Here is a 23,740-nt window from a genome sequence, read left to right on the forward strand (position 1 = left end):
GTAACTCAGGCTCACTTGCTGCTGAAAGTGAAGTCGCTCAGTCATGTCCGACTCTTTGCGACCCCATGGACTGTAGCCCGCCAGGCTCCTCTGTCCATGGAATTCTCCAGGCAAGAATACTGGAGTAGGTTGCCATTTCCTTCTTCCTTGCTGCTGAAAATATCCCTATATTGGAGGGAAGGAAACAAATTTCTTTATCCTCACAATCTAAAGTTAGTAATATAATATTATCATTGATTTTTTAGAGTGCCCATACTTATAAGAGCATTGCATGTTATATAACAAAACAATAGAATGCATACTTTATTAGAAATCCGAGGGGTGACTGATGAACCAGGTGATTTTGTGAAAGAAATGAGATTTAAACTGGGTCTTAAAGCTGGGTAAAATCCAGAAAAGCATCCAGTGTGCTAGCTATTTCAGACAAGTGTTTCTTTTGAACAGTTAAGAGGTGAAAATACCCTGAGGGTGTTTGAAAAAAAAAAAAAAAACAACACTCTTGTTTTAGAGGAAATAAAAAGAACTTCTCCTTCTCTTATTCATTATGATGTCTAGACTCCTCTTGCTAAAATATATGAGGGAAATAAAAGGACATCTTTTATAGCCAACTTTTAAAGAAGAATTTATTGACTATATCTAAAAGTCAAGTTGATTTGTTGTGAGTTTCACTTGTTGCTGTTCAGTGGCTAAGTTGTGTCTGACTCTTGGCAATCCCATGGACTGCAGTACACTGGGTTTCCCTGTCCTTCAGTATCTCCTGCAGTTTGCTCAAACTCATATCCATTGTGCCGATGATGCCATCCAACCATCTCATCCTCTGTTGTCCCCTTCTCCTCCTGCCCTCAGTCTTTCCCAGCATCAGGATCTTTTCCAATGAACTGGCTCTTCGCATCGGGTGGCCAAAGTATTGGAGATTCCGCTTCAGTGTCAGTCCTTCCAATGAACAGTCAGGGTTGATTTCCTTTAGGGTGTACTGATTTGATCTCCTTGATGTCCAAGAGATTCTCAAAAGTATTCTCCAGCACCACATTTTGAAATCATCTTTGGTGCTCAGCTTTTTTAATGGTCCAACTCTCACATCCATATATGACTACTGGTAAAACTATGCCTTTGACCATATGGACCTTTGCTGGCAAAGTAATGTCTCTGCTTTTTAATATTCTGTCAGGTTTGTTATAATTTTTCTTCCAAGGAGAAAAGCATCTTTTAATTTCATGGATGCAGTTTTTACTTAGAGACTGCAGAGTTATTAATATAATCTTAAAAGATCAATTCTTTTTCTATAGTAAGAAACATCTTCTTTGACTCAGCATACAAGTTTGGAGCAAATGTACTCAAAGAATTCTTTTAAGTCTCAACCTTTGGGATGACATAGTCCCAAGCAGATTATCCTTACAAAGTTTGTTCCTTCTAGATGTCACAATATGGTCTTAATAAGGCCAAAATCCTCCAAAAGATTATAAAAGGCAACATCTTTCCCTGCCTCTTTTATTTATAACATTGTTAAGAAGGTATCTTCTATATAAGCCTTTTATTTTTTTTCAAATTTCATGATAATTTATTATTATTATTTTTTACTTTACAATATTGTATTGGTTTTGCCATACATCAACATGCATCTGCCACAGGTGTACACGTGTTTCCCATCCTGAACCCCCCTCCCACCTCCCTCCCCGTACCATCCCTCTGGGTCATCCCAGTGCACCAGTCCCAAGCTTCCTGTATCCTGCATCCAACCTGGACTGGCGATTCATTTCTTATATGATAATATACATGTTTTAATGCCATTCTCCCAAATCATCCCCTCTCCCTTTCCCACAGAGTCCAAAAGACTGTTCTATACATCTGTGTCTCTTTTGCTGTCTCGCATACAGGGTTATCATTACCATCTTTCTAAATTCCATATATATGCTTTAGTATACTGTATTGCTTTTTCTTTCTGGCTTTAAATCATAGGGAAAAAGCAATCTTTTTCTGTGTAAAGCAACAGTTTTTAACCTTTTTGGAAACAGAGAGACAACCTTGCAAATCTAATGAAAGCTGCATAAACTCAAGAAAAAATGGAAATTTACAAACAACCATATATTGTGGTGCAAAATATTAGGAGTTTAAGAGTTTTAAAATTCATCCTTAGAGGTCAGTCTTGAACCCCTCCTCTATCGAGGCTTTATATTTTCTCTGTCTCTTCAGTCCCTTAAAACAAAGAAAACATGTTTCATAGTGTTGAGAACAAGACCTTTCCTTGGTTTAACAATAGCAGCTGTAATTTTAGTTATTCATCTTGTTTAATGTGCCTGGAAGCTAGAATAAATGGAAAAATAGTACAAGAACAAAAATTGTACCTAAGAAAGTCTTTTTTTTCAGAAAAGTTTATTCTTGAAAATGTAGTTTAAAACAAATCTCAACATGAAGCTTTTATTTAAAAAAAAGTGTGATGGATGTGTGTGCATCTGTGCTCAGTAGCTCAGCCATGTCTGACTCTTTGTAACACTGTGGACTGTAGCCCACCAGACTCTTCTGTCCATGGGATTCTCTAGGCAGGAATACTAGAGTGGGATGTCATTTCCTCCTCCAGGGGCTCTTCCTGATCCAGGGATTGAACCCACTGGCAGGTGGATTCTTCACCACTAAGCCACTTGGGAAGCCCCATAAAGGATGGACCAATATCTAATGTTCAGAGGCAAGTTACTTGGATTATGCATTTTTGGAGAAGTTAATTCTTAAATCATGGGAATACATTGCTTCACAATAAAGTTATCTAGCAATTTATTTTTCAGTAAAATGACATGAGATTTTGGAAGTAAGAGGACATTTTCCTTTTGTGTGCCTCTACTAACTATCCCCCTAAACAAGATTATATACAAAATCTTAAAAATATTTTCCAAAAAAATTGAGAAAGATTGAGTTTTAAATCATTAAAGTAGATTCATAATATTATCTAATTTTAAATTATATTTATTGAAAAAAATTAGAAAATGCAGAAAAGGGCTTCCATTCTGGCTCGGATGGTAAAGAATCTGCCTGCAATGCAGGATACCTGGGTTCGATCCCTAAGTTGAGAAGAGCCCTTGGAGGGGGGTATGGCACCTCACTCCAGTATTCTTGCCTGGAGAATCCTCATGGACTGAAGAGCCTGGCAGGCTACAGTCCATGGGTTCTCAAAGAGCTGGACATTACTGAGCCACTAAACACACACTCACAATAATAAAGAGAATTCTCTGCAATTTCATCATGTAGCTGCTGCTGCTGCTGCTAAGTCGCTTCAGTCATGTCGACTCTGTGCCATCCCATAGACAGCAGCCCATCAGGCTCCCCGTCCCTGGGATTCTCCAGGCCAAGAATACTGGAGTGGGTTGCCATTTCCTTCTCCAATTCATGAAAGTGAAAAGTGAAAGTGAAGTCGCTCAGTCGTGCTGACTCTTCGAGACCCCATGGACTGCAGCCTACCAGGCTCCTCCATCCATGGGATTTTCCAGGCAAGAGTACTAGAGTGGGGTGCCATTGCCTTCTCCGTCATCATGTAGAGGTAACAGCTATAAATATTTGATGTATATAATTTAACATATTTTGTATATCAACATAAAAATGTTAAGAGATAATACAAGCATGAAAAATATGAGAATCTTTAAAATTGAAATATAGTTGATTTATAATATTGTGTTAGTTTCAGGTATATAGCAAAGTGACTCAACTGTACATTTAGATTTTTTCCATTATAGTTTACTACAAGATATGAAATGCAGTTCCCTGTGCTATACAGTAAATCCCTGTTGTTTATCTATTTTTATATGGTTCTGTGCATCTGTTAATCCATATTCCCAACTTATCCCTATCTGTACCTCCCCTCGCCTTTTGGTAACCTTAAGTGCAATTTATATGTCTGTTAGTCTTTGTAAATAAGTTAATTTATACTATTTTTAAATATTCTGCATATTTCTCTGATTTGCTTCATTTAGTAGGATAATCTCTAGTTCCATCCATGTTGGTGCAAATGGCATTTTCAATTTTTTAAGGCTGAGTAATATTTCACTGTATATATACACCATATCCTCCTTATCCATCAATCCTAAGAGTTGATGGACACTTAAGTTGCTTTCATGTCTTGGCTATAGTGAATCAGATTAGATCAGATCAGTCGCTCAGTCGTGTCTGACTCTTTGCGACCCCATGAATCGCAGCACGCAAGGCCTCCCTGTCCATCACCAACTCCCAGAGTTCACTCAGACTCACGTCCATCGAGTCAGTGATGCCATCCAGCCATCTCATCCTCTGTCCTCTCCTTCTCCTCCTGCCCCCAATTCCTCCCAGCATCAGAGTCTTTTCCAATGACTCAACTCTTCGCATGAGGTGGCCAAAGTACTGGAGTTTCAGCTTCAGCATCATTCCTTCCAAAGAAATCCCAGGGCTGATCTCCTTCAGAATGGACTGGTTGGATCTCCTTGCAGTCCAAGTCATTCTCAAGAGTCTTCTCCAACACCACAGTTCGAAAGCATCAATTCTTCACCGCTCAGCCTTCTTCACAGTCCAACTCTCACATCCATACATGACCACAGGAAAAACCATAGCCTTGACTAAATGAACCTTTGTTGGCAAAGTAATGTCTCTGCTTTTGAATATGCTATCTAGGTTGGTCATAACTTTCCTTCCAAGGAGTAAGCGTCTTTTAATTTCATGGCTGAAGTCACCATCTGTAGTGATTTTGGAGCCCAGAAAAATAAAGTCTGCCACTCTTTCCACTGTTTCCCCATCTATTTCCCATGAAGTGGTGGGACCGGATGCTATAGTGAATGGTTCTGCTATAAATGTTGGGTTACTTGTATCTTTTCAAATTAAGACTTATCTTTTCTGGATATATGCCCAAGTGTGGGATTTCTGGATCATATAACAACTCTCCGCTTTTAGTGCTTTGAGGAATCTCTACTCTTCTCTATAGGGGCTATATAGTGCCAATTTATATTTCCATCAACAGTGTAGGAGGGTTCCCTTTGCTCCACACTTTCTCCAGCATTTATTATTTATAGACTTTGAATAATGGCCAATCTGACTGTTGTGAGGTATACCTCACTGCAGTTTTGATTTGCATTTCTCTAATAATTAGCCACATTGAACATTATGTTATGTGCTTCTTGACCATATGCATGTTTTCTTTTGAGAAATGTCTGTTTAGGTCTTCTGCCTATTCTTTGTATCATTTTTGCTTTTGTTGTTGGGTTGTATAGCTCTTTGTATATTCTGGAATTTAAGCCTGATTGATCATATACTTTGCAAATATTTTCTCCTGTTGGGTAGGTTGCTTTTTCTTTTTCTATGGTTTCCTTAGTTGTGCAAAAGCTAAACAGTTTGATTGCTGCTGCTGCTAAGTTGCTTCAGTCGTGTCCGACTCTGTGACCCCATAGATGGCGGCCCACCAGGCTCCCCCGTCCCTGGGATTCTCCAGGCAAGAACACTGGAATGGGTTGCCATTTCCTTCTCCAATGCATGAAAGTGAAAAGTGAAAGTGAAATTGCTCGGTTGTATCCAACTGTTAGTGACACCATGGACTGCAGCCTACCAGGCTCCTCCAACCATGGGAGGTCCCATTTATTTATTTTTATTTTATATCTGTTGTCTTAGAAGACAGAGAATGTTGTTTTGAACTTGCATTTTAGATGTTTTTTTAAAAAATGTCTAAAATTAAACACAAGCTTCCTATTATCATTGAAAAAAATAGAAGGAAGTTTGAAAATAAATATAATAAATCTTCTGTCATTTTCGTTTCATCTCTTCTCTGAATAGCCTTGTAATTACATTTGTACAGCTTTTCTTGAACTGACACAAGGATAAACAAATGTATACACTTATACAGAGTACTGTTTTTGTAATCGTTCCTTTTAAAAAGTATTTAAAAAATAGATTTGCATCTGTTATTTTTTTCATCATAAGCAATGTTAAAATCTTTAGATGTAATTGATTTTTAACAGTTTGTTAGAACTTAAAGTTATATGCATGTATATATATGATTTATTCACGTATACATGTGTGTATACATACATACATAGACATACAAGCTTCACATAACACACACCCACATGTTGACCTAAGCTGGGGACCATTACAGGGATACTGCGGTCAGGAGTTGCTATAAAGTGCTGCATTAACTTCTTTAAATATATCTCTAAGAAAGCAGTGAACTAAATTTAGATTCTTAGGAAAGGAGTTTCTGGAAAAGTATTTCATACGTTCTTTAATTATTTTAGTAAATATTGCCAGATTATTTATTTTCCATTTTTAAAGTTTTGTGTTTTTTGGTATACTTTTTACCTTATGTATTAAAGTATCTCCCCAGTCTCATAGGTTAGAGTAATTTAATATTTTCAATCTGATGTATGAATAAATATAAAACTGTTTTCTAGTGAGGTTGAGCATATTTCTTCCCTTTGAAGTTCATTTGACTATTTTCTTCTGGAAATTCTGAAAATATTTTTCTCATTTCTTGTAATCATTTGCTTTTGTTGTTTTTATTTTTAGGTCAAATTATTAGTGTCATTAGACATTTTAGGTACATAAAATTTTATCACTTCTTCATTTTTATTTCACTGCATTTATTTCTCTTTTCCATTTACAAAGTTCTAATTCTTATAATATTAAACTTGTAATTTGAACTAAGAAAAGCTGCATAAATCTTTTTTCTTTCCTAGTTTCAGAGCATAGATATTTTCAAGTATTTTAATTCTATCTTCCTATACCTCTCCTTGGCATTTCTGCTGTAAATTATTGTAAGTTTATCTTGTTTTAAATGCATTCCATATTAGTTATTTAAAAATTTTATATATGAAAAAATGAAATTTACATTTACCAATTTTGTCAACTTTTTGCATTCCTTCTTTTTGAAATGAATGTTTTCCTAGCTAAAATACAATTTTTAGCAATTTGTTTCACATACTGTCTGAAATTATCATCTTTTTTTAACTCATTCTTTATTGCTATTTTAAGGAAATACACAATTCTAGTTCTTTGAAAGTTCTTTTTCTTGAGCACTTTGAAGATGGCCAAAGTTATAGAACAGAATGGAAATGTTATAAGCATTAATCACTTAAATTAATTCAATTAAAATAAGTGAGTGTATAAAGAGTGTTAGAAGTTGAATCCTTGCCTGATATTGAGTGTCTGATATTAAAAAATGAATCAAGAAAGAAAACCTTAAGAATTTTATTCAAGGTCATGGATGATTTATGCTTTCATAAGAATTTATTGGGTAACTCAGACTGAGTCTTATTAAAAAACAATTAGAATATTAGGAAAAATGTGTATAAATCATCTGCTGGAAATGATTGATAGTTAATGAGACTAGGTGGCAAGAAGACACAGAAGAACTACATAAGAATGGCCATAAGATAACCATGATAATGTGGGTAATCACCCAGAATTGGACATCCTGGAGTGTGAAGTCAAGTGGTCCTTAGGAAGCATTACTACAAACAAAGCTAGTGAAGGTGACAGAATTCTAGCTGAGCCATTTAAAATCCTACAAGATGATGCTGTTAAAGTGATGCGCTAAATGTGTTAGCAAATTTGGAAAATTCAGCATTGGCCATAGGACTGGAAAAGGTCAGTTTTCATTCCAGTCCCAAAGAAGGGCAATGCCAAAGAATATTCAAATTACTGTACTATTGCACTCATTGCATATGCTAGCAAGGTAATTCTCAAAATCCTTCTAGCTAGGCTTCAAGGTACGAACCAAGAACTTCCAGATGTACAAGTTGTATTCAGAAAATCCAAGGGTGGGGTGGGGAAAGCAGAGGAAACAGAGATCAAATTGTTAACATCTATTGGATCGAAGAGAAAGCAAGGGAATCCCAGAAAAACATCTGCTTCATTGACTGCACAAAAGCCTTTAACTGTGTGGATCACAATAACCATGGCATAGTCTGAAACAGATGGGAATACCAAACCACCTTAGCTGTCTCCTGAGATACCTGTTTGCAGATCAAGAAGCAAAAGTTAGAACTGGCCATGGAACAATGGACTGGTTCAAAATTGGGAAAGTACTACATCAGGGCTATATATTGTCACCCAGATTACTGAACTTCTATGCAGAGTACATCATATGTAATGCTGAGCTGGATGAATCACAAGCTAGAATCAAGATTACTGGGAGAAATACTTGGGTTTTTTTTTGAAAATTAATGGCTTTCTGGGAGGCCTTACAATTAGCTGTGAAAAGAAGAGAAGCGAAAAGCAAAGGAGAAAAGGAAAGATATATCCATTTGAATGTAGAGTTCCAAAGAATAGCAAGGAGAGATAAGAAAGCCTTCCTCAGTGATCAGTGCAAAGAAATAGAGAAAAACAACAGAATGGGAAAGACTAGAGATCTCTTCAAGAAAATGAGAGATAACAAGGGAACATTTCACGTAAAGATGGGCTCGATAAAGGACAGAAATGGTATGGACCTAACAGAAGCAGAAGATATTAAGAAGAGGTGGCAAGAATACACAGAAGAACTGTACAAAAAAGATCTTCATGACCCAGATAATCATGAAGGTGTGATCACTCACACTCACCTAGAGCCGGACATCCTGGAATGTGAAGTCAAGTGGGCCTTAGGAAGCATCACTACGAACAAAGCTAGTGGAGGTGATGGAATTCCAGTTGAGCTATTTCAAATCCTAAAAGATGATGCTGTGAAAGTGCTGCACTCAATATGTCAGCAAATTTGGAAAACTCAGCAAATTTGGACTGGAAAAGGTCAATTTTCATTCCAATCCCAAAGAAAGGCAATGCAAAAGAATGCTCAAACTACAGCACAATTGCACTCATCTCACACGCTAGTAAAGTAATGCTCAAAATTCTCCAAGCCAGGTTTCAGCAATATGTGAACCGTGAACTTCCAGATGTTCAAGCTGGTTTTAGAAAAGGCAGAGGAACCAGAGATCAAATTGCCAACATCCACTAGATCATCAAAAAAGCAAGAGAGTTCCAGAAAACCATTTATTTCTGCTTTATTGACTATGCCAAAGCCTTTGACTGTGTAGATCACAATAACCTGTGGAAAATTCTGAAAGAGATATGAATACCAAACCACCTGACCTGCCTCTTGAGAAACCTGTATACAGATCAGGAAGCAATAGTTAGAACAGGACATGGAACAACAGACTGGTTCCAAAAAGGAAAAGGAGTACATCAAGGCTATATATTGTCACCCTGCTTATTTAACTTATATGCAGAGTACATCATGAGAAACGCTGGGCTGGAGGAAGCACAAGTTGGAATCAAGATTGCTGGGAGAAATATCAAAACCTCAGATATGCAGATAACACCACCCTTATGGCAAATAGTGAAGAGGAACTAAAGAGCCTCTTGATGAAAGTGAAAGTGGAGAGTGAAAAAGTTGGCTTAAAGCTCAACATTCAGAAAACTAAGATCATGGCATCTGGTCCCATCACTTCATGGGAAATAGATGGGGAAACTGTGGAAACAGTGGCAGACTGTATTTTTGGGGGCTCCAAAATCACTGCAGATGGTGACTGCAGCCATGAAATTAAAAGACGCTTACTCCTTGGAAGGAAAGTTATGACCAACCTAGACAGCACATTCAAAAGCAGAGACATTACTTTGCCAACAAAGGTCCGTCTAGTCATGGCTATAGTTTTTCCAGTAGTCATGTATGGAATTGAGAGTTGGACTATAAAGAAAGCTGAGCGCTGAAGAATTGATGCTTTTGAACTGTAGTGTTGGAGAAGACTCTTGTGAGTCCCTTGGACTGCAAGGAGATCCAACAAATCCATCCTAAAAGAAATCAGTCCTACGTGTTCATTGAAGGGACTGATGTTGGAGCTGAAACTCCAATAAGTTTGCCACCTGATGCAAAGAGCTGACTCATTTGAAAAGACCCTGATGCTGGGAAAGATTGAGGGCAGGAGGAGAAGGGGACGACAGAGGGTGAGATGGTTAGATGGCATCACCAACACAATGGACATGGGTTCTGGTGGACTCCAGGAGTTGGTGATTGATAGCGGGGCCTGGCGTGCTGCAGTTTATGGGGTTACAAAGGGTCAGACACGATTGAGTGACTGAACTGAACTGAACTGAACTGAAAGGCCAGTTTTATTAAAAATAAAAGCATCCTAAGAACAAAGTCCGGGAGTGGGTGATGGACAGGGAGGCCTAGCGTCCTGCGATTCATGGGGTCGCAAAGAGTTAGACACGACTGAGTGACTGAACTGAACTGAACTGAAGACCAAACAGTGATATATAAATCCTGTAACACATGTTGAATGAGCTACTCTCATCCCAAGAATGAATGTCCATTGTGGCCCTTAACCACACTAAAAGGTTAATGAAGGGAGCATCTCAGTAGCAGAAAATTCAATATTCATTCATGATAAAATAAAAATTAGCACTTAAACATGATAAAAAGCTCACATTCATTTATAATAAAGCAAAATAAACAGTAATTCTTGACAAAACAGAAATATTATATATAGCATTACTATAACATGATTTTCTCAGTTATGCAGATGATACCACTCTAATGGCAGAAAGTGAAGAGAAACTAAAGAACCTTTGATGAGGGTGAAAGAAGAGAGTGAAGAAGTTAGTTCGAAACTCAACATTAAAAACACTAAGATCAAGGCCTCTGGTCATGCCATTTCATTGCAAATAGAAGGATAAAACATGGAAAGAGTGACAGATTGTATTTTCTTGGGCTCCAAAGTCACTGTGAATTTTGAGTCCAGGCATGAAAATAAAAGATGCTGCTCTTTGTAAGGAAAACTATGACAAAACTAGACAGTGTATTAAAAAACAGAGACATCAACTTGCTGACAATAGTCCAAATAATCAAAACTATGGTTTTCCAGTACTCATGTACATATGTGAGAGTTGGACCATAAAGAAAGCCAAATGCCAAAAGATGCTTTTGACTTGTGGTGTTGTAGAAGACTCAAGAGTCCCTTGGACCACAAGGAGATCAAATTAGTCAATCCTACAAGAAATCAACCCTGAAGATTCATTGGAGGGACTGATGCTGAAGCTCCAATACTTTGGTCACCTGATGCGAAGAGCTGATCATTGGAAAAGACCTTGGTCCTGGGATAGATTGAAGGCAAATGGTGAAGGATGTAGCAGAGGACAAGATGGTTAAACAGCATCAGTGCCTCAATGGACATGAGTTAGAGAAAACTCCAGGAGATAGTGGAGGACAGAGGAACTTGGTGTACTACAGTCCATGGGGTCGCAGAAAATCAGACAGGGCTGAACAACAACAAACCAACAACTTGCTTTTCCCATTTAACATGTCATACAACCTTTAAGGTCTTAAGCTTTATATAAAAGCATTCAGTTCTGGTTCCTCACCTTGTATGGTCCCGAGTTTCCTATTCTAATATGTGTGACAATTCCTAGACCTCAGACCCTGAGACTTTCATCTAAGTTTGATATTACTCTGGACCACTTTGGTTCCAACAGTTACTTTAAATTCCTTCTTGATTTTCGAACCGGCAGATTCAATTTCAGCTATTCATTCAACTAAGGACAACATTCAACCGTTCTGTGGATTTGAAGTGGAAGAGTAGAGATTCTCCCACATCACTGGTAGCCGGCCATATTGACCTGATGTCTTCTCTGAGAACTTACCCCTGTTTATCTAGACGCCCTTCAGTTTTTCGCAGGCAAACACGAATACAAATCTTCTATGTAGCTGTACACATTCTCACTACATCCTAATAACTTACAGTATGTACTCTAGTGTTAATATTTTTGTTATGCTTAGTATCTATTTGTAGCATAGTAAGTTAGGAGACCCTACACGAATACATACATATGCCAGTGATTTATCCCTGCCTAACAGTATATTCATTTTCATTATTACTACCGACATGAGTATAACAAAATAAATAGAAGACCCATAGATACATGTACACTATTTTCTCATCACTTCAACAAATATTCATTGAATGGCTCTTATGTACAAAGCACTATTTCAGGCATTTAAAATGAATCAGTGAATAAAACAGAAGATCTATTCTTATGATTTATTTTCTTCATGCTAGTGAAAAAATAAAGTTTTCTTGTTTTGGGCAAGTAATATTGGCCAGAAGAAAAGACTTCAGATCCTCTTCTTTCACACACCTGGAGCTTGGCCTATGATACTCCCTTTTGTAGACTCTCTTAGACTGATCCTATCATTGATATTTTTATGTTGATGAATAATGATGAGGTTTAAGTAGTCTTGGTTTTTTTTACAGCTTGGACAATGGAGTACCTTTGGAACCTTGGAAGTTGCAGCTCATATTGAATCAGAAACAAAGGAGTACTCAGTGGTGACAGAAGAAGACTGTGAAATTCTTAAAATTCCAGCAAATAATTTTGCAAAGTTAAAAGCGGTATGTTTTGGTTGTTGTTGATGGTGGTGATGTTCAGTCATTAAGTTGTGTCTGACTCTGTGACTCCAGGGACTGCAGCACACTGGGCTTCCCTGTCCTTCACCATCTCCCAGAGTTTCAGTTCAGTTCAATTCAGTTCAGTCGCTCAGTTGTGTGTGACTCTTTGTGACCCCATGAATCACAGCACGCCAGACCTCACTGTCTATCACCAACTCCCGGAGTTCACTCAAACTCACGTCCATCGAGCTGGTGATGCCATCCAGCCGTCTCATCCTCTGTTGTCCCCTTCTCCTCCTGCCCCCAATCCCTCCCAGAATCAGAGTCTTTTCCAATGAGTCAACTCTTTGCATGAGGTGGCCAAAGTACTGGAGTTTCAGCTTTAGCATCATTCCTTCCAAAGAAATCCCAGGGCTGATCTCCTCTAGAATGGACTGGTTGGATCTCCTTGCAGTCCAAGGGACTCTTAAGAGTCTTCTCCAACACCACAGTTCAAAAGCATCAATTCTTCGGTGCTCAGCTTTCTTCACAGTCCAACTCTCACATCCATACATGACCACTGGAAAAACCATGCCTTGACTAGACGGACCTTTGTTGGCAAAGTAATGTCTCTGCTTTTCAATATGCTATCTAGGCTGGCCATAACTTTTCTTCCAAGGAGTAAGCGTCTTTTAATTTCATGGCTGCAGTCACCATCTGCAGTGATTTTGGAGCCCAGAAAAATAAAGTCTGACACTGTTTCCACTGTTTCCCCATCTATTTCCCATGAAGTGATGGGACCAGATGCCATGATCTTCCTTTTCTGAATGTTGAGTTTTAAGCCAACTTTTCCACTCTCCTCTTTCACCTTCATCAAGAGGCTTTTTAGTTCCTCCTCACCCTCTGCCATAAGGGTGGTGTCATCTGCATTTCTGAGGTTATTGATATTTCTCCTGGCAATCTTGATTCCAGCTTGTGCTTGTTCTAGCCCAGCATTTCTCATGATGTACTCTGCATAGAAGTTAAATAAGCAGGGTGACAATATACAGCCTTGACGTACTCCTTTTCCTATTTGGAACCAGTCTGTTGTTCCATGTCCAGTTCTAACTGTTGCTTCCTGACCTGCATACAAATTTCTCAAGACGCAGGTCAGGTGGTCTGGTATTCTCATCTCTTTCAGAATTTTCCACAGTTTATTGTGATCCACAGTCAAATGCTTTGACATAGTCAACAAAGCTGAAATAGATGTGTTTCTGGAACTCTCTTGCTTTTTCGATGATCCAGCAGATGTTGGCAATTTGGTCTCTGGTTCCTCTGCTTTTTATAAAACCAGCTTGAACAACTGGAATTTCACGGTTCACGTATTGCTGAAGCCTGTCTTGGAGAATTTTGAGCATTACTTTACTAGCGTGTGAGATGAGTGCAATTGTGCGGTAGTTTGAGCATTCTTTGGCATTGCGTTTCTTTGGGATTGGAATAAAAACTGACTTTTTCCAGTCCTGTGGCCACTGCTGATAGCACATGTCAAAATCCAAAACTGCATGAATAGGTGATCACAACTTAACTCTGACCCCCCAATTCTGCTGCATTAGGAAAACTTATTTTCTTCAGTTTTAACAACTTATTCTCTTTCATTCAAGTTGCAAAATATACCCATCTTCAATTTCTCTTCCCCTGAAGGGTAGAGGTGAAAGTAGAGGAAGTCTGTAGAAATGGTGGATTGGGGGACCACTATGGGCATCCTCCGTCAGAAATTCTTCATGAGATTTAACCCTGGTGTGTGTGCCACAGGCACTGCATAGGCTACAGTGAGATCCTGTGTGGGAAGGAGATCAAGAGACATCCATCTTCTTGATTTAGGTCTTTAATAGTTGAGATTTCTTTTGATGTAGTGGTCTCAGTGATACAGAAGACTTTCCCAATATTCAGTGAAGCGTGAAAGTGTTAGTCGCTCAATCATGTCCAACTCTTTACAACCCCATGGACTGACTGTAGTTCACCAAGCTCCTCTGTCTGTGGAATTCTCCAGGCAAAAACAGTGGAGTGGGTAGCAATTCCCATCTCCAGGGAATTTTCCTGACTGAGGGATCGAAACTGGGTCTTCTGAATTTCAGGCAGATTCTTTACTGTCTGAACCACAGGAGAAACCCGAGATTCAACTTCCTTTCAGAAGTTGGTTTCAGAAGGTTTCAGAGTGGCTGGCCTCAAAAAAGGTTTCACATATTTGGTTTTATTTTCAAAATGTCACTAAGTATCACTTATTTGGTCAAATAAATGTTCCATCAGATACAACATTTGAGTGTAGTCAACTATGAGGCTTTTAAAAATGTTTTTTTCTTTTAAAAGAAGAGTTTTAAAAAGAGTTTAAAAAAAGAGTTCTTTTAAAATGCTAAAATATTTATAAGAATTTAAAAATAAATAAAAGGTGGGAAAATATTTTAGTAGACAATATGAAGATTAAAATTTCAGTAGGGTTATGTGGTCTTGGTTTTATAAAAATTCAAATATATTCTATTATAGTTTGCATTCATATAACCTTTATTTGTCTTTTCACTGCCATTTGCCTATCTTTTATCCTTTTATCTTTTTTTAATTACTTAATACACAAATTTTGATAGTGACTTTTTGTTTCAGGAAAAGACAAAACTGGAAAATCAACAGAAGGTGAAATTAATCCATAAGTGTCCATATTATGTGGAGTGGCCTACTTTATCCATATACGAACTAGTTACATTCACTAAATGGAAAAAATTTCCCCCAGGTCATGGTGAGTTTAATGCAATTTTTGATTACTTTCTTTACATTATATTATTGAAATTTGTAAGAGCTCATAATTTTAATATTTATTTTATAAATATTATATTAAATATAAAGATATCAAATATTTTATAATTTAGTACTTTATATACTATTTTGTCACATGTGTTTGTCTAATATATTTCATGTTAACTTTCAGTTGGATGTTTAGATTGTTGCTTTTTTAATTAAACATCATTCTGTATTGATTCAAAGGGTGATCTCAGAAGTAGAGTTACTTCCACATCCTCTATTTCTCCCCACAATCCCTACCCTTCTTGATTTACCCTTGCTGTCAATGTAAGGACCAAACTATACGGTATAAATGCAATGAGAAATTATAGTCATTTTTGTGTGTGTGTTATCTTGGAAGAACACATACTTAAGTTGCACATTTGCTTGTCTGAACCCATGCTACACATTATCAGGGAAAATATCGTTACACAGAGTAGTTAAGATTAAAAGCAGGAGCCGCAGTAGTGATGCTGCCTGTATTTCCAATATTTAGAGCTGCAATGATGCATGAACATGTTGGATTACATATACACAAAACATATAGGTGGCATTGAGTCATTTCTACAATATTTTCATCTATGAGAAGTATACTAAATAAGGGATGCCAACTGGAATGGGTTGATTTTGGGTCCCGTGAAATTCATTATGTTAAAGCCCTAATCTCTTGTTGTTATTCAGGCACTAAGTCATGTCCAACTCTTGCCACTCCTTGGACTGTAGCACACCAGGCTCCTCTGTCCTCTGCTATCTCCTGGACTTTGCTGCAATCCATGTCCATAGATTCAGTGATATTATCTAACCACCTCATTCTCTGCTGCTTCCTTCTCCTTTTGCCTTTAGTCTTTCCCAGCATCAGAGTCTTTCCAATGAGTCGGCTCTTCACATCAGATGACCAAAGTATTGGAGCTTCAATAATAGTCCTTACAGTGAATATTCAGGGTTGATTTCCTTTAGGATTGACAACTTTGATTTTGCAGTCCAAGGGACTCTCGTAAATCTTCCCCAGTACCAGTTTGAAAGCATCAATTCTTTGGCATTCAGCTTCTTTATGGTCCAACTCTCACATTTATACATCAGTTCAGTTCAGTTCAGCTCAGTTCAATTGCTCAGTTGTGTCCGACTCTCTGCGACCCCTTGGACCACAGCAGGCCAGGCTTCCCTGTCCATCACCAACTCCCAGAGTTTACCCAAACTCATGTCCATCGAGTTGGTGATGCCATCCAACCATCTCATCCTCTGTCATCTATACATAGCTACTTGAAAAAATATATACCTTTGACTATAAGGACTTTTGTCAGCTAAATGATGTCTCTGCCTTTTAATACACTGTCTAGGTTTGTCATAGCTTTCTTTCAGGGAGAAAGTGTCTTTTAATTTAATAGCTGCAATCACCATCCACAGTGATTTTGGAGCCCAAGAAAATAAAATCTGTCACTCTTTCCACTTTTCCCCCTTCTATTTGTCGTGTAATGATGGGACCAGATGCCATGATCTCAGTTTTTTTTTTAACACTGAGTTTCTAGCTAACTTTTTCACCCTCCTCTTTCACCCTCATTAAGAGGCTCTTTAGTTTCTCTTCATTTTCTGCCATTATAGTGGTATCGTCTGCATATCTGAGGTTGTTGATACTTTTCCCGCCAATCTTGATTCCAGCTTGTGATTCATCCACCTCTACATATAAGCTAAATAAGCAGGTTAACAATGTACAGTGGCCTTATCATACCCTTTTCCCAGTTTTTGGAAATTTCCCCCCAAACCAGTCATTTTTCCATGTCTGTTTCTAATTGTTGCTTCTTGACCTGTAGATAGGTTTCTAAGGAGACAAGTACGGTGGTCTGGTACTCCCTTCTCTTTAAGAATTTTACACAGTTCATGGTGATCCACAAAGTCAAATGCTTTAGCACAGTCAGTGAAGTAGATGTTTTTCTGGAATGCCTTTGCTTCATCCATGATCCAGCAATTGTTAGCAATTTGATCTCTGGTTCCTCTGCCTCTTCAAAACCCAGCTTGTACATCTGAAATTTCTCAGTTCATGTACTGCTAAATCCTAGCTTGGGGGATTTTGACGGTGACCTTGATAGCATGTAAAATGAGCTCAATTGTATGGTAGTTAGAACATTCTTTGGTATTGCCTTTCTTTGGGAATGTAATGCAAACTGACCTTTTCCAGTCTTGTGGCCAATACTGAGTTTTACCAATTTGCTGACATATTGAGTGAAGCACTTTAACAGCATCATCTTTTAGGATTTTTAAACAGCTCAGCTAGAATTCCATCACCTCCACTAGTTTTGTTCATAATAATGTTTCCTAAGGCCCTTAGCCGGGAGAAATATCAATAACCTCAGATATGCAGATGATACCACCCTTATGGCAGAAAGTGAAGAGGAACTAAAAAGCCTCTTGATGAAAGTGAAAGTGGAGAGTGAAAAAGTTGGCTTAAAACTCAACATTCAGAAAATGAAGATCATGGCATCTTGTCCCATCACTTCATGGGAAATAGTTGGGGAAACAGTGGAAACAGTGTCAGACTTTATTTTTCTGGGCTCCAAAATCACTGCAGATGGTGATTGCAGCCATGAAATTAAAAGACGCTTACTCCTTGGAAGAAAAGTTATGACCAACCTAGATAGCATATTGAAAAGCAGAGACATTACTTTGCCAACAAAGGTCCGTCTAGTCAAGGCATGGTTTTTCCAGTGGTCATGTATGGATGTGAGAGTTGGACTGTGAAAAAAGCTGAGCACCGAAGAATTGATGCTTTTGAACTGTGGTGCTGGAGAAGACTCTTAAGAGTCCCTTGGACTGCAAGGAGATTCAACCAGTCCATTCTGAAGGAGATCAGCCCTGGGATTTCTTTGGAAGGAATGATGCTAAAGCTGAAACTCCAATGCTTTGGCCCCTGATGCGAAGAGTTGACTCATTGGAAAAGACTCTGATGCTGGGAGGGATTGGGGGCAGGAGGAGAAGGGGATGACAGAGGATGAGATGGCTGGATGGCATCACTGACTCAATGGATGTGAGTCTGGGTGAACTCTGGGAGTTGGTGATGGACAGGGAGGCCTGGTGTGCTGCAGTTCATGGGATTGCAAAGAGTTGGACATGACTGAGCGACTGAACTGAACTGAAGGCCCACTTGACTTCATATTCTAGAATGTTCGACTCTAGGTGAGTGACTGTACCATTGTGATTATGTGGATTATTAAGACCTTCCTTCAGAGAAGGCAATGGCAACCCACTCCAGTGTTCTTGCCTTGGAGAATCCCAGGGACGGGGGAGCCTGATGGGCTGCCATCTATGGGGTCGCATAGAGTCGGACACAACTGAAGCGACTTAGCAGCAGCAGCAAGACCTTCCTTGTATAGTTCTTCAGTGTATTCTTGCCACCTCTTCTTTATCTCTTCTGATTTTGTTAGAGCCTTATTGTTTCTGTCCTTTATGGTGCCCATTCTTGCATGTAATGTTCTCTTGATACCTCTAATTTTTTTTGAAGAGACTTTAGTCTTTCCCATTATACTGTTTTCCTCCATTTCTTTGCATTGTTCATTTAAAAGGCCTTCTTATCTCTCCTGTGAAACTCTGTGTTCAGGTGGGTATATCTTTCACTTTCTCCCTTGCCTTTCACTTCTCTTCTTTTCTCAGCTATATATAAAGCCTCCTCAGACAGCCTCTTTCCCTTCTTGCAATTCTTTTTCTTTGTGATGATTTTGGCCACTGTCTCCTGTACATTGCTATCCCCCATCCATAGTTTTTCAGGCACTCTGTCTACCGCATCTAATTCCTGGTATCTATTCATCACTTCTGTTATATCATCGAGGGACTTGATTTAGGTTATCCCTGAATTGCCTAGTGGTTTTCCCTACTTTTTTCAGTTTAAGCTTGAATTCAAATATAATGCTACTTGGATGTGGGACCTTTAGGATACAATTAAGTCATGAGAGTGGAGTCCTTCTGAATGATATTCGTGCCCTAAAAATTAGGACGAGAAAGAGTTGATCTCTCTTTCTCGGCTATGTGAATATACTGCAAGAAGACAGTTATCTGCAAACCAGAAAGAAGGCTGTTATCAGATATTGAATCTGTTAGCACCTAGTTGTCCCAGCCTCCTAAGTTCTAAAAGAAAATGTTTACTGTTTAAGCCACCCAGCCAGCACTAATCGTTATCACAGGCAAAACTAAGTCACTAATACAAGAGGAACTATGGTAGGTGGGTCAGAGTTTTGGATCTCATTCAGTCAGGAATCACTATGGTGCCCGACCTCAAACCTATAGATCATAATTGCAGTGAAGGATGTGATCAGAAGGAGGAGAACACTTCTGAATTAAGTTTAACACTAAAGTTCTAAAAAGAATGAGTCTAATTTATAAATTCCAAAATGTGACTATTCTAAAAACAAAAGTATGTTGAAAAAGTGGTGGAAACTGGCTAAGATGTTATTTGAGGAAGTCACTACATAATAGGAAAGTGAGGTGTAGCATAGACTACATAGACATTTCATTTCTTGAAAAAAGAAAAAAATAAGTACATTATGCTTCAAACACTGAGTTCCTAATAAACCTGTTCAATTTAGTGCTACTCTGCATACTTTGCTGAATTTGTTCCAAGTTTTTTCTGTGCTTTTTTATATATTATTTATCAGTTTTTAAAATGCAGTGTTTCACCCACATTTAGCCAAATATTTATTTTCATCTTGCTTATAAAAATTGAATATGGTATGTTGCATTTTCTTTCAAGAAACATTTTTTTCCTAATGATGTATTCATTTTTTGGCCAAAAGTGTATTTAGAAGACAAGTAGTAAACTTATCTGTAAAAAATTGGAATTTAGCATTTGTAAAGTCAGTATATGTATTGTGTAGAATTATTATCTATTTTTTTGTTTTTTACTTTACAATATTGTATTTGTTTTGCCATATATCCACATGCATCCGCCATGGGTGTACACGTGTTCCCCATCCTGAACTCCCTTCCCACCTCCCTCCCCATTTTTAAATTGAGTGTTTGGATTTACCATAGGGTCTTCCTTTTGTATTAGAAATATCAACTCTTGGCCCATACTTCAGTTCCAGGGCTATCTTATATAAGAATATTATAGCCTTGCCAACTTATCAGGATCTTAATAGTTCTGAGATAATTTAAAGGAAGGAAGAAACTGTAATCAAAGAGTTTTTTCAACTACATGAACCAAAAGGATATGGGATTTGGAAAAAGGGAAACAATCATGTTTTTTTTTTAATTTATTTGATTACTAATGATGAATAATTTGTGTTTCAACCTAAAATATTTAACTTTAGCATCAAAAAGTTAAGAAGATCCTGACTTGACACATAGTTTCTTAGACATGCTGGGTTCAAGTTTGTTTTTGGTGAATGTATTTTGCACTAATGGTGGAAACTATTATATTGAAAAATCTGTGATTATATTTTACAAGTCAAAAGTTACATTATTCTTCTTCTGTTCCCAATTGTTTAAATATTTCATCCTTATTCTTTAACAGTTTAAAAAACCATTTTTCCTCCTTAGGGAAGAATGGCAATTTCACTAGATGATTCTAAAAACTTCTTTCAGCTCTAAAATACTATGGTTCCCATAAATAAACATACTGAAGTGAAGAATAAGTTCTTTTAATCTAATTTTCTTTTATGGTGCTAGCAAACATGATATATCAAAGAGAAAGCATTAGATATAATCCATCTCAACTTTATTCAAGATTTATTTTGTAGCTCAAATTATACTTTCATTATCTAGGTTTGAAATTAGCAGTTGTATGAATTCCAAAGCATAATTATGTGTGTTTTGATCTTATTTTAGGAAAATATATTGGTGAAGTTTCAGAGAAATTTTGTTATTGAAAATCTTGATAGAACTTAACATTAATCCCTGGAAATCTATGATATAAGTAAAGCTTATTTCTGGCTCTATTCCTGTGTTAACTTGTCTTTTTTTTCCGTCTGCTTCATTTGCAAAGGGAGACTGAACATAATGTATGTGTACAAAATCTTCCCTGGTGATCTTTTCTGAGGTGTAATTGACTGGATAATGGCAACCAGCTGATCTCACTAATCAACCTATGTCTATGTGTATCGTGTGTATAAGAACAAAATGGTAAATTCGTTAGACATCAATGAACCATTTGTGTAACTTTTATTGTTATCTTGCTTATGTCAATACGCTCCATGTTTTCCAGGTTGGGTATGATGCAGCAAGCATAATAATTAGAGATACTAAAAATGTATTATTCAAGTTAGTTTTAAAAGATAAAATATGCAAATATAACAATTGTGAAAAAAATCTAGACTTCACAAACCAAAAATGGAGAGTTTTAGCTACAACATTTCTACCTAATGTTTCTAAACCCCAATTTTTGGACATCTGTCTTTGCAGATGAATTAACTATGGAGGCTACCAAAACTCTTAGCCCCAAGCACACTCCCAAGCATCCCAGAACCAGGCTCACATCTTGGAGTGCCAGTGATTGTGATGTGCTTTTCTTTCTCTCTATCTCTTTTTTTTTTTGCATTAAGTGAATATTTTGTAATGTAGCATATTACTTCATTTAATTATTTTAATAGACTTTACTGCTTAAGGAAGTTTTAAATTCATGCAAAAACTGAACAGGAGGTACAGAGAATTCCTATATATCACCTGCCTCTGATCTTGAATGCTATCCTTGATTATTAGAATATTCCACCCAAGTGGTTCCTTTCTTATAGTAAATGAATCTACATTGAAACATCATCAACAAAGCCCATAGTTTATGTTAGCACTCATATTTGGTATTAGACATTCTGTAGCTTGGACAAATAGACATTTGTCCACCATTTTGGTATTGTGCAGAGTACTTAATGCCTTAAAAATTCTCTATGCTGTACACATTCATCTCTTCAAACCTCTGGCAATCAGTGATCTTTTTACTGTTTTCTTTTGATTTTGCCACTTCCGTATTGTCACTGAATTGAAATCATACAATATGTATATAGCTTTTCAGATTGGTTTCTTTCCCTTTAGCATTTAAGTTTCTTCCCAAGCTTTTCATGGTTTGTTAGTTAATTTCTTCTTAACACTGGGTATATTCCATTGTCTGGATGTAACTCAGTGTGTTTAACTGTTCATATACTGAAAGACATCTTAGTTGCTTTCAGGTTTTGGCATTCTGAATAAAGCTGCTAAAAACATTTGCATGCAGACTTTTTTGTGAACATTAGTTTTCAACTCTTTTGGGTAAACATTAAGGAGTGAAATCACTGGATAATATGATAAAAGTATGTTTTCTTTGTGAGAAAGTAAAACACTGACTTCCAATGTGGTTGTACTATTTTGTATTTCCACCAGCAATGCGAGTTCCTGTTGCTCCTTGCTGGCATTTGCTGCTGTTAGTGTTCTAGATTTTGGCCAAATAGATTTGCATCTATTTAGCCAAATAGATTTTAGCCAAATAGATTTGCTTTAATTTCCCTGATGATATATGAGTGGAGTACCTTTTCATGTGCTTTTTGATTGATATATCTTCTTTGGTGAAGAGTCAAATTCTTTGTCCCATTTTTTAAAAATTATATATATATATATATTTGTTTTCATATTGTTGAGGTTTAAGTATTCTTTATATATTTTGGATAACAGTGCTTTTCAGATATGTCCCTTGCAAATATTTTCTCCCAAAGTGTTCCTTGTCTTCTCATACTCATAATACAATGTATTTTTGAAAAACAGAAGTCTTTAATTTTAATGAAGACACCACTAGACCCAAGAGACATGGGTTTTAATCCCTAGGGTCGGGAAGATCCCCTGGAGTAGGAAATGGCCAATCCACTTCAGTATTCTTGCGTGGGAAATTCCACAGGCACAGACCCTGGAGGGCTACAGTTCATGGGATTACAAAGAGTCAGACAAGACTGAGCCCATACCCAAGGGAGCAAGTCTAGTTGTTCCAGCACCATTTGTTGAAGAGACTGCTTTTGTTTCATAATATTACTTTTACTCCTTTGTTAAAGATCTGTTGACTGTGTTTGTGGAGTACATTTCTGGGCACTCTATCCTGTTTCACTGATGTGTTTGTCTGTCCTTAAGTCAATATCACACTGTCTTGTTTACTGTTGCTTAATAGTGTTTTGAACTCCAAGCCAGGCTTCAGCAACATGTGAACCGTGAACTTCCAGATGTTCAAGCTGGTTTTAGAAAAGGCAGAGGAACCAGAGATCAAATTGCCAATGTCTGCTGGATCATCGAAAAAGCAAGAGAGTTCCAGGAAAACATCTATTTCTGCTTTAATGACTAAGCCAAAGCCTTCGACTGTGTGGATCACAATAAACCATGGAAAATTCTGAAAGAGATGGGAATACCAAACCACCTGACCTTCCTCTTGAGAAACCTGTATGCAGGTCAGGAGACAACAGTTAGAAGTGAACATAGAATAACAGACCAGTTCCAAGTAAGAAAATGAGTACATCAAGGCTGTATATTGTCACCCTGCTTATTTAACTTCTATGCAGAGTACATCATGAGAAATGCTGGGCTGGATGAAACACAAGCTGGAATCAAGATTGCCGGGAGAAATATCAATAACCTCAGATATGCAGATAACACCACCCTTATGG

General features: G+C 37.5%; 1 protein-coding gene across 1 annotated transcript in view; it reads left to right on the forward strand.

Moving 5' to 3' along the window:
- Positions 1–23,740, forward strand: part of CNBD1 (cyclic nucleotide binding domain containing 1) — a 383,222-nt gene that overhangs the window by 318,088 nt on the left and 41,394 nt on the right. Inside the window, exons 9-10 of the mRNA XM_070382901.1 lie at positions 12,225–12,362; positions 14,973–15,105. Coding sequence (XP_070239002.1) covers positions 12,225–12,362; positions 14,973–15,105 — 271 coding nt within the window. The remainder of the gene's footprint in view (positions 1–12,224; positions 12,363–14,972; positions 15,106–23,740) is intronic.

The sequence above is a fragment of the Bos mutus genome, chromosome 14 (assembly GCF_027580195.1).
Source record: "Bos mutus isolate GX-2022 chromosome 14, NWIPB_WYAK_1.1, whole genome shotgun sequence".
In the NCBI taxonomy this organism is placed as follows: Eukaryota; Metazoa; Chordata; class Mammalia; order Artiodactyla; family Bovidae; genus Bos; species Bos mutus.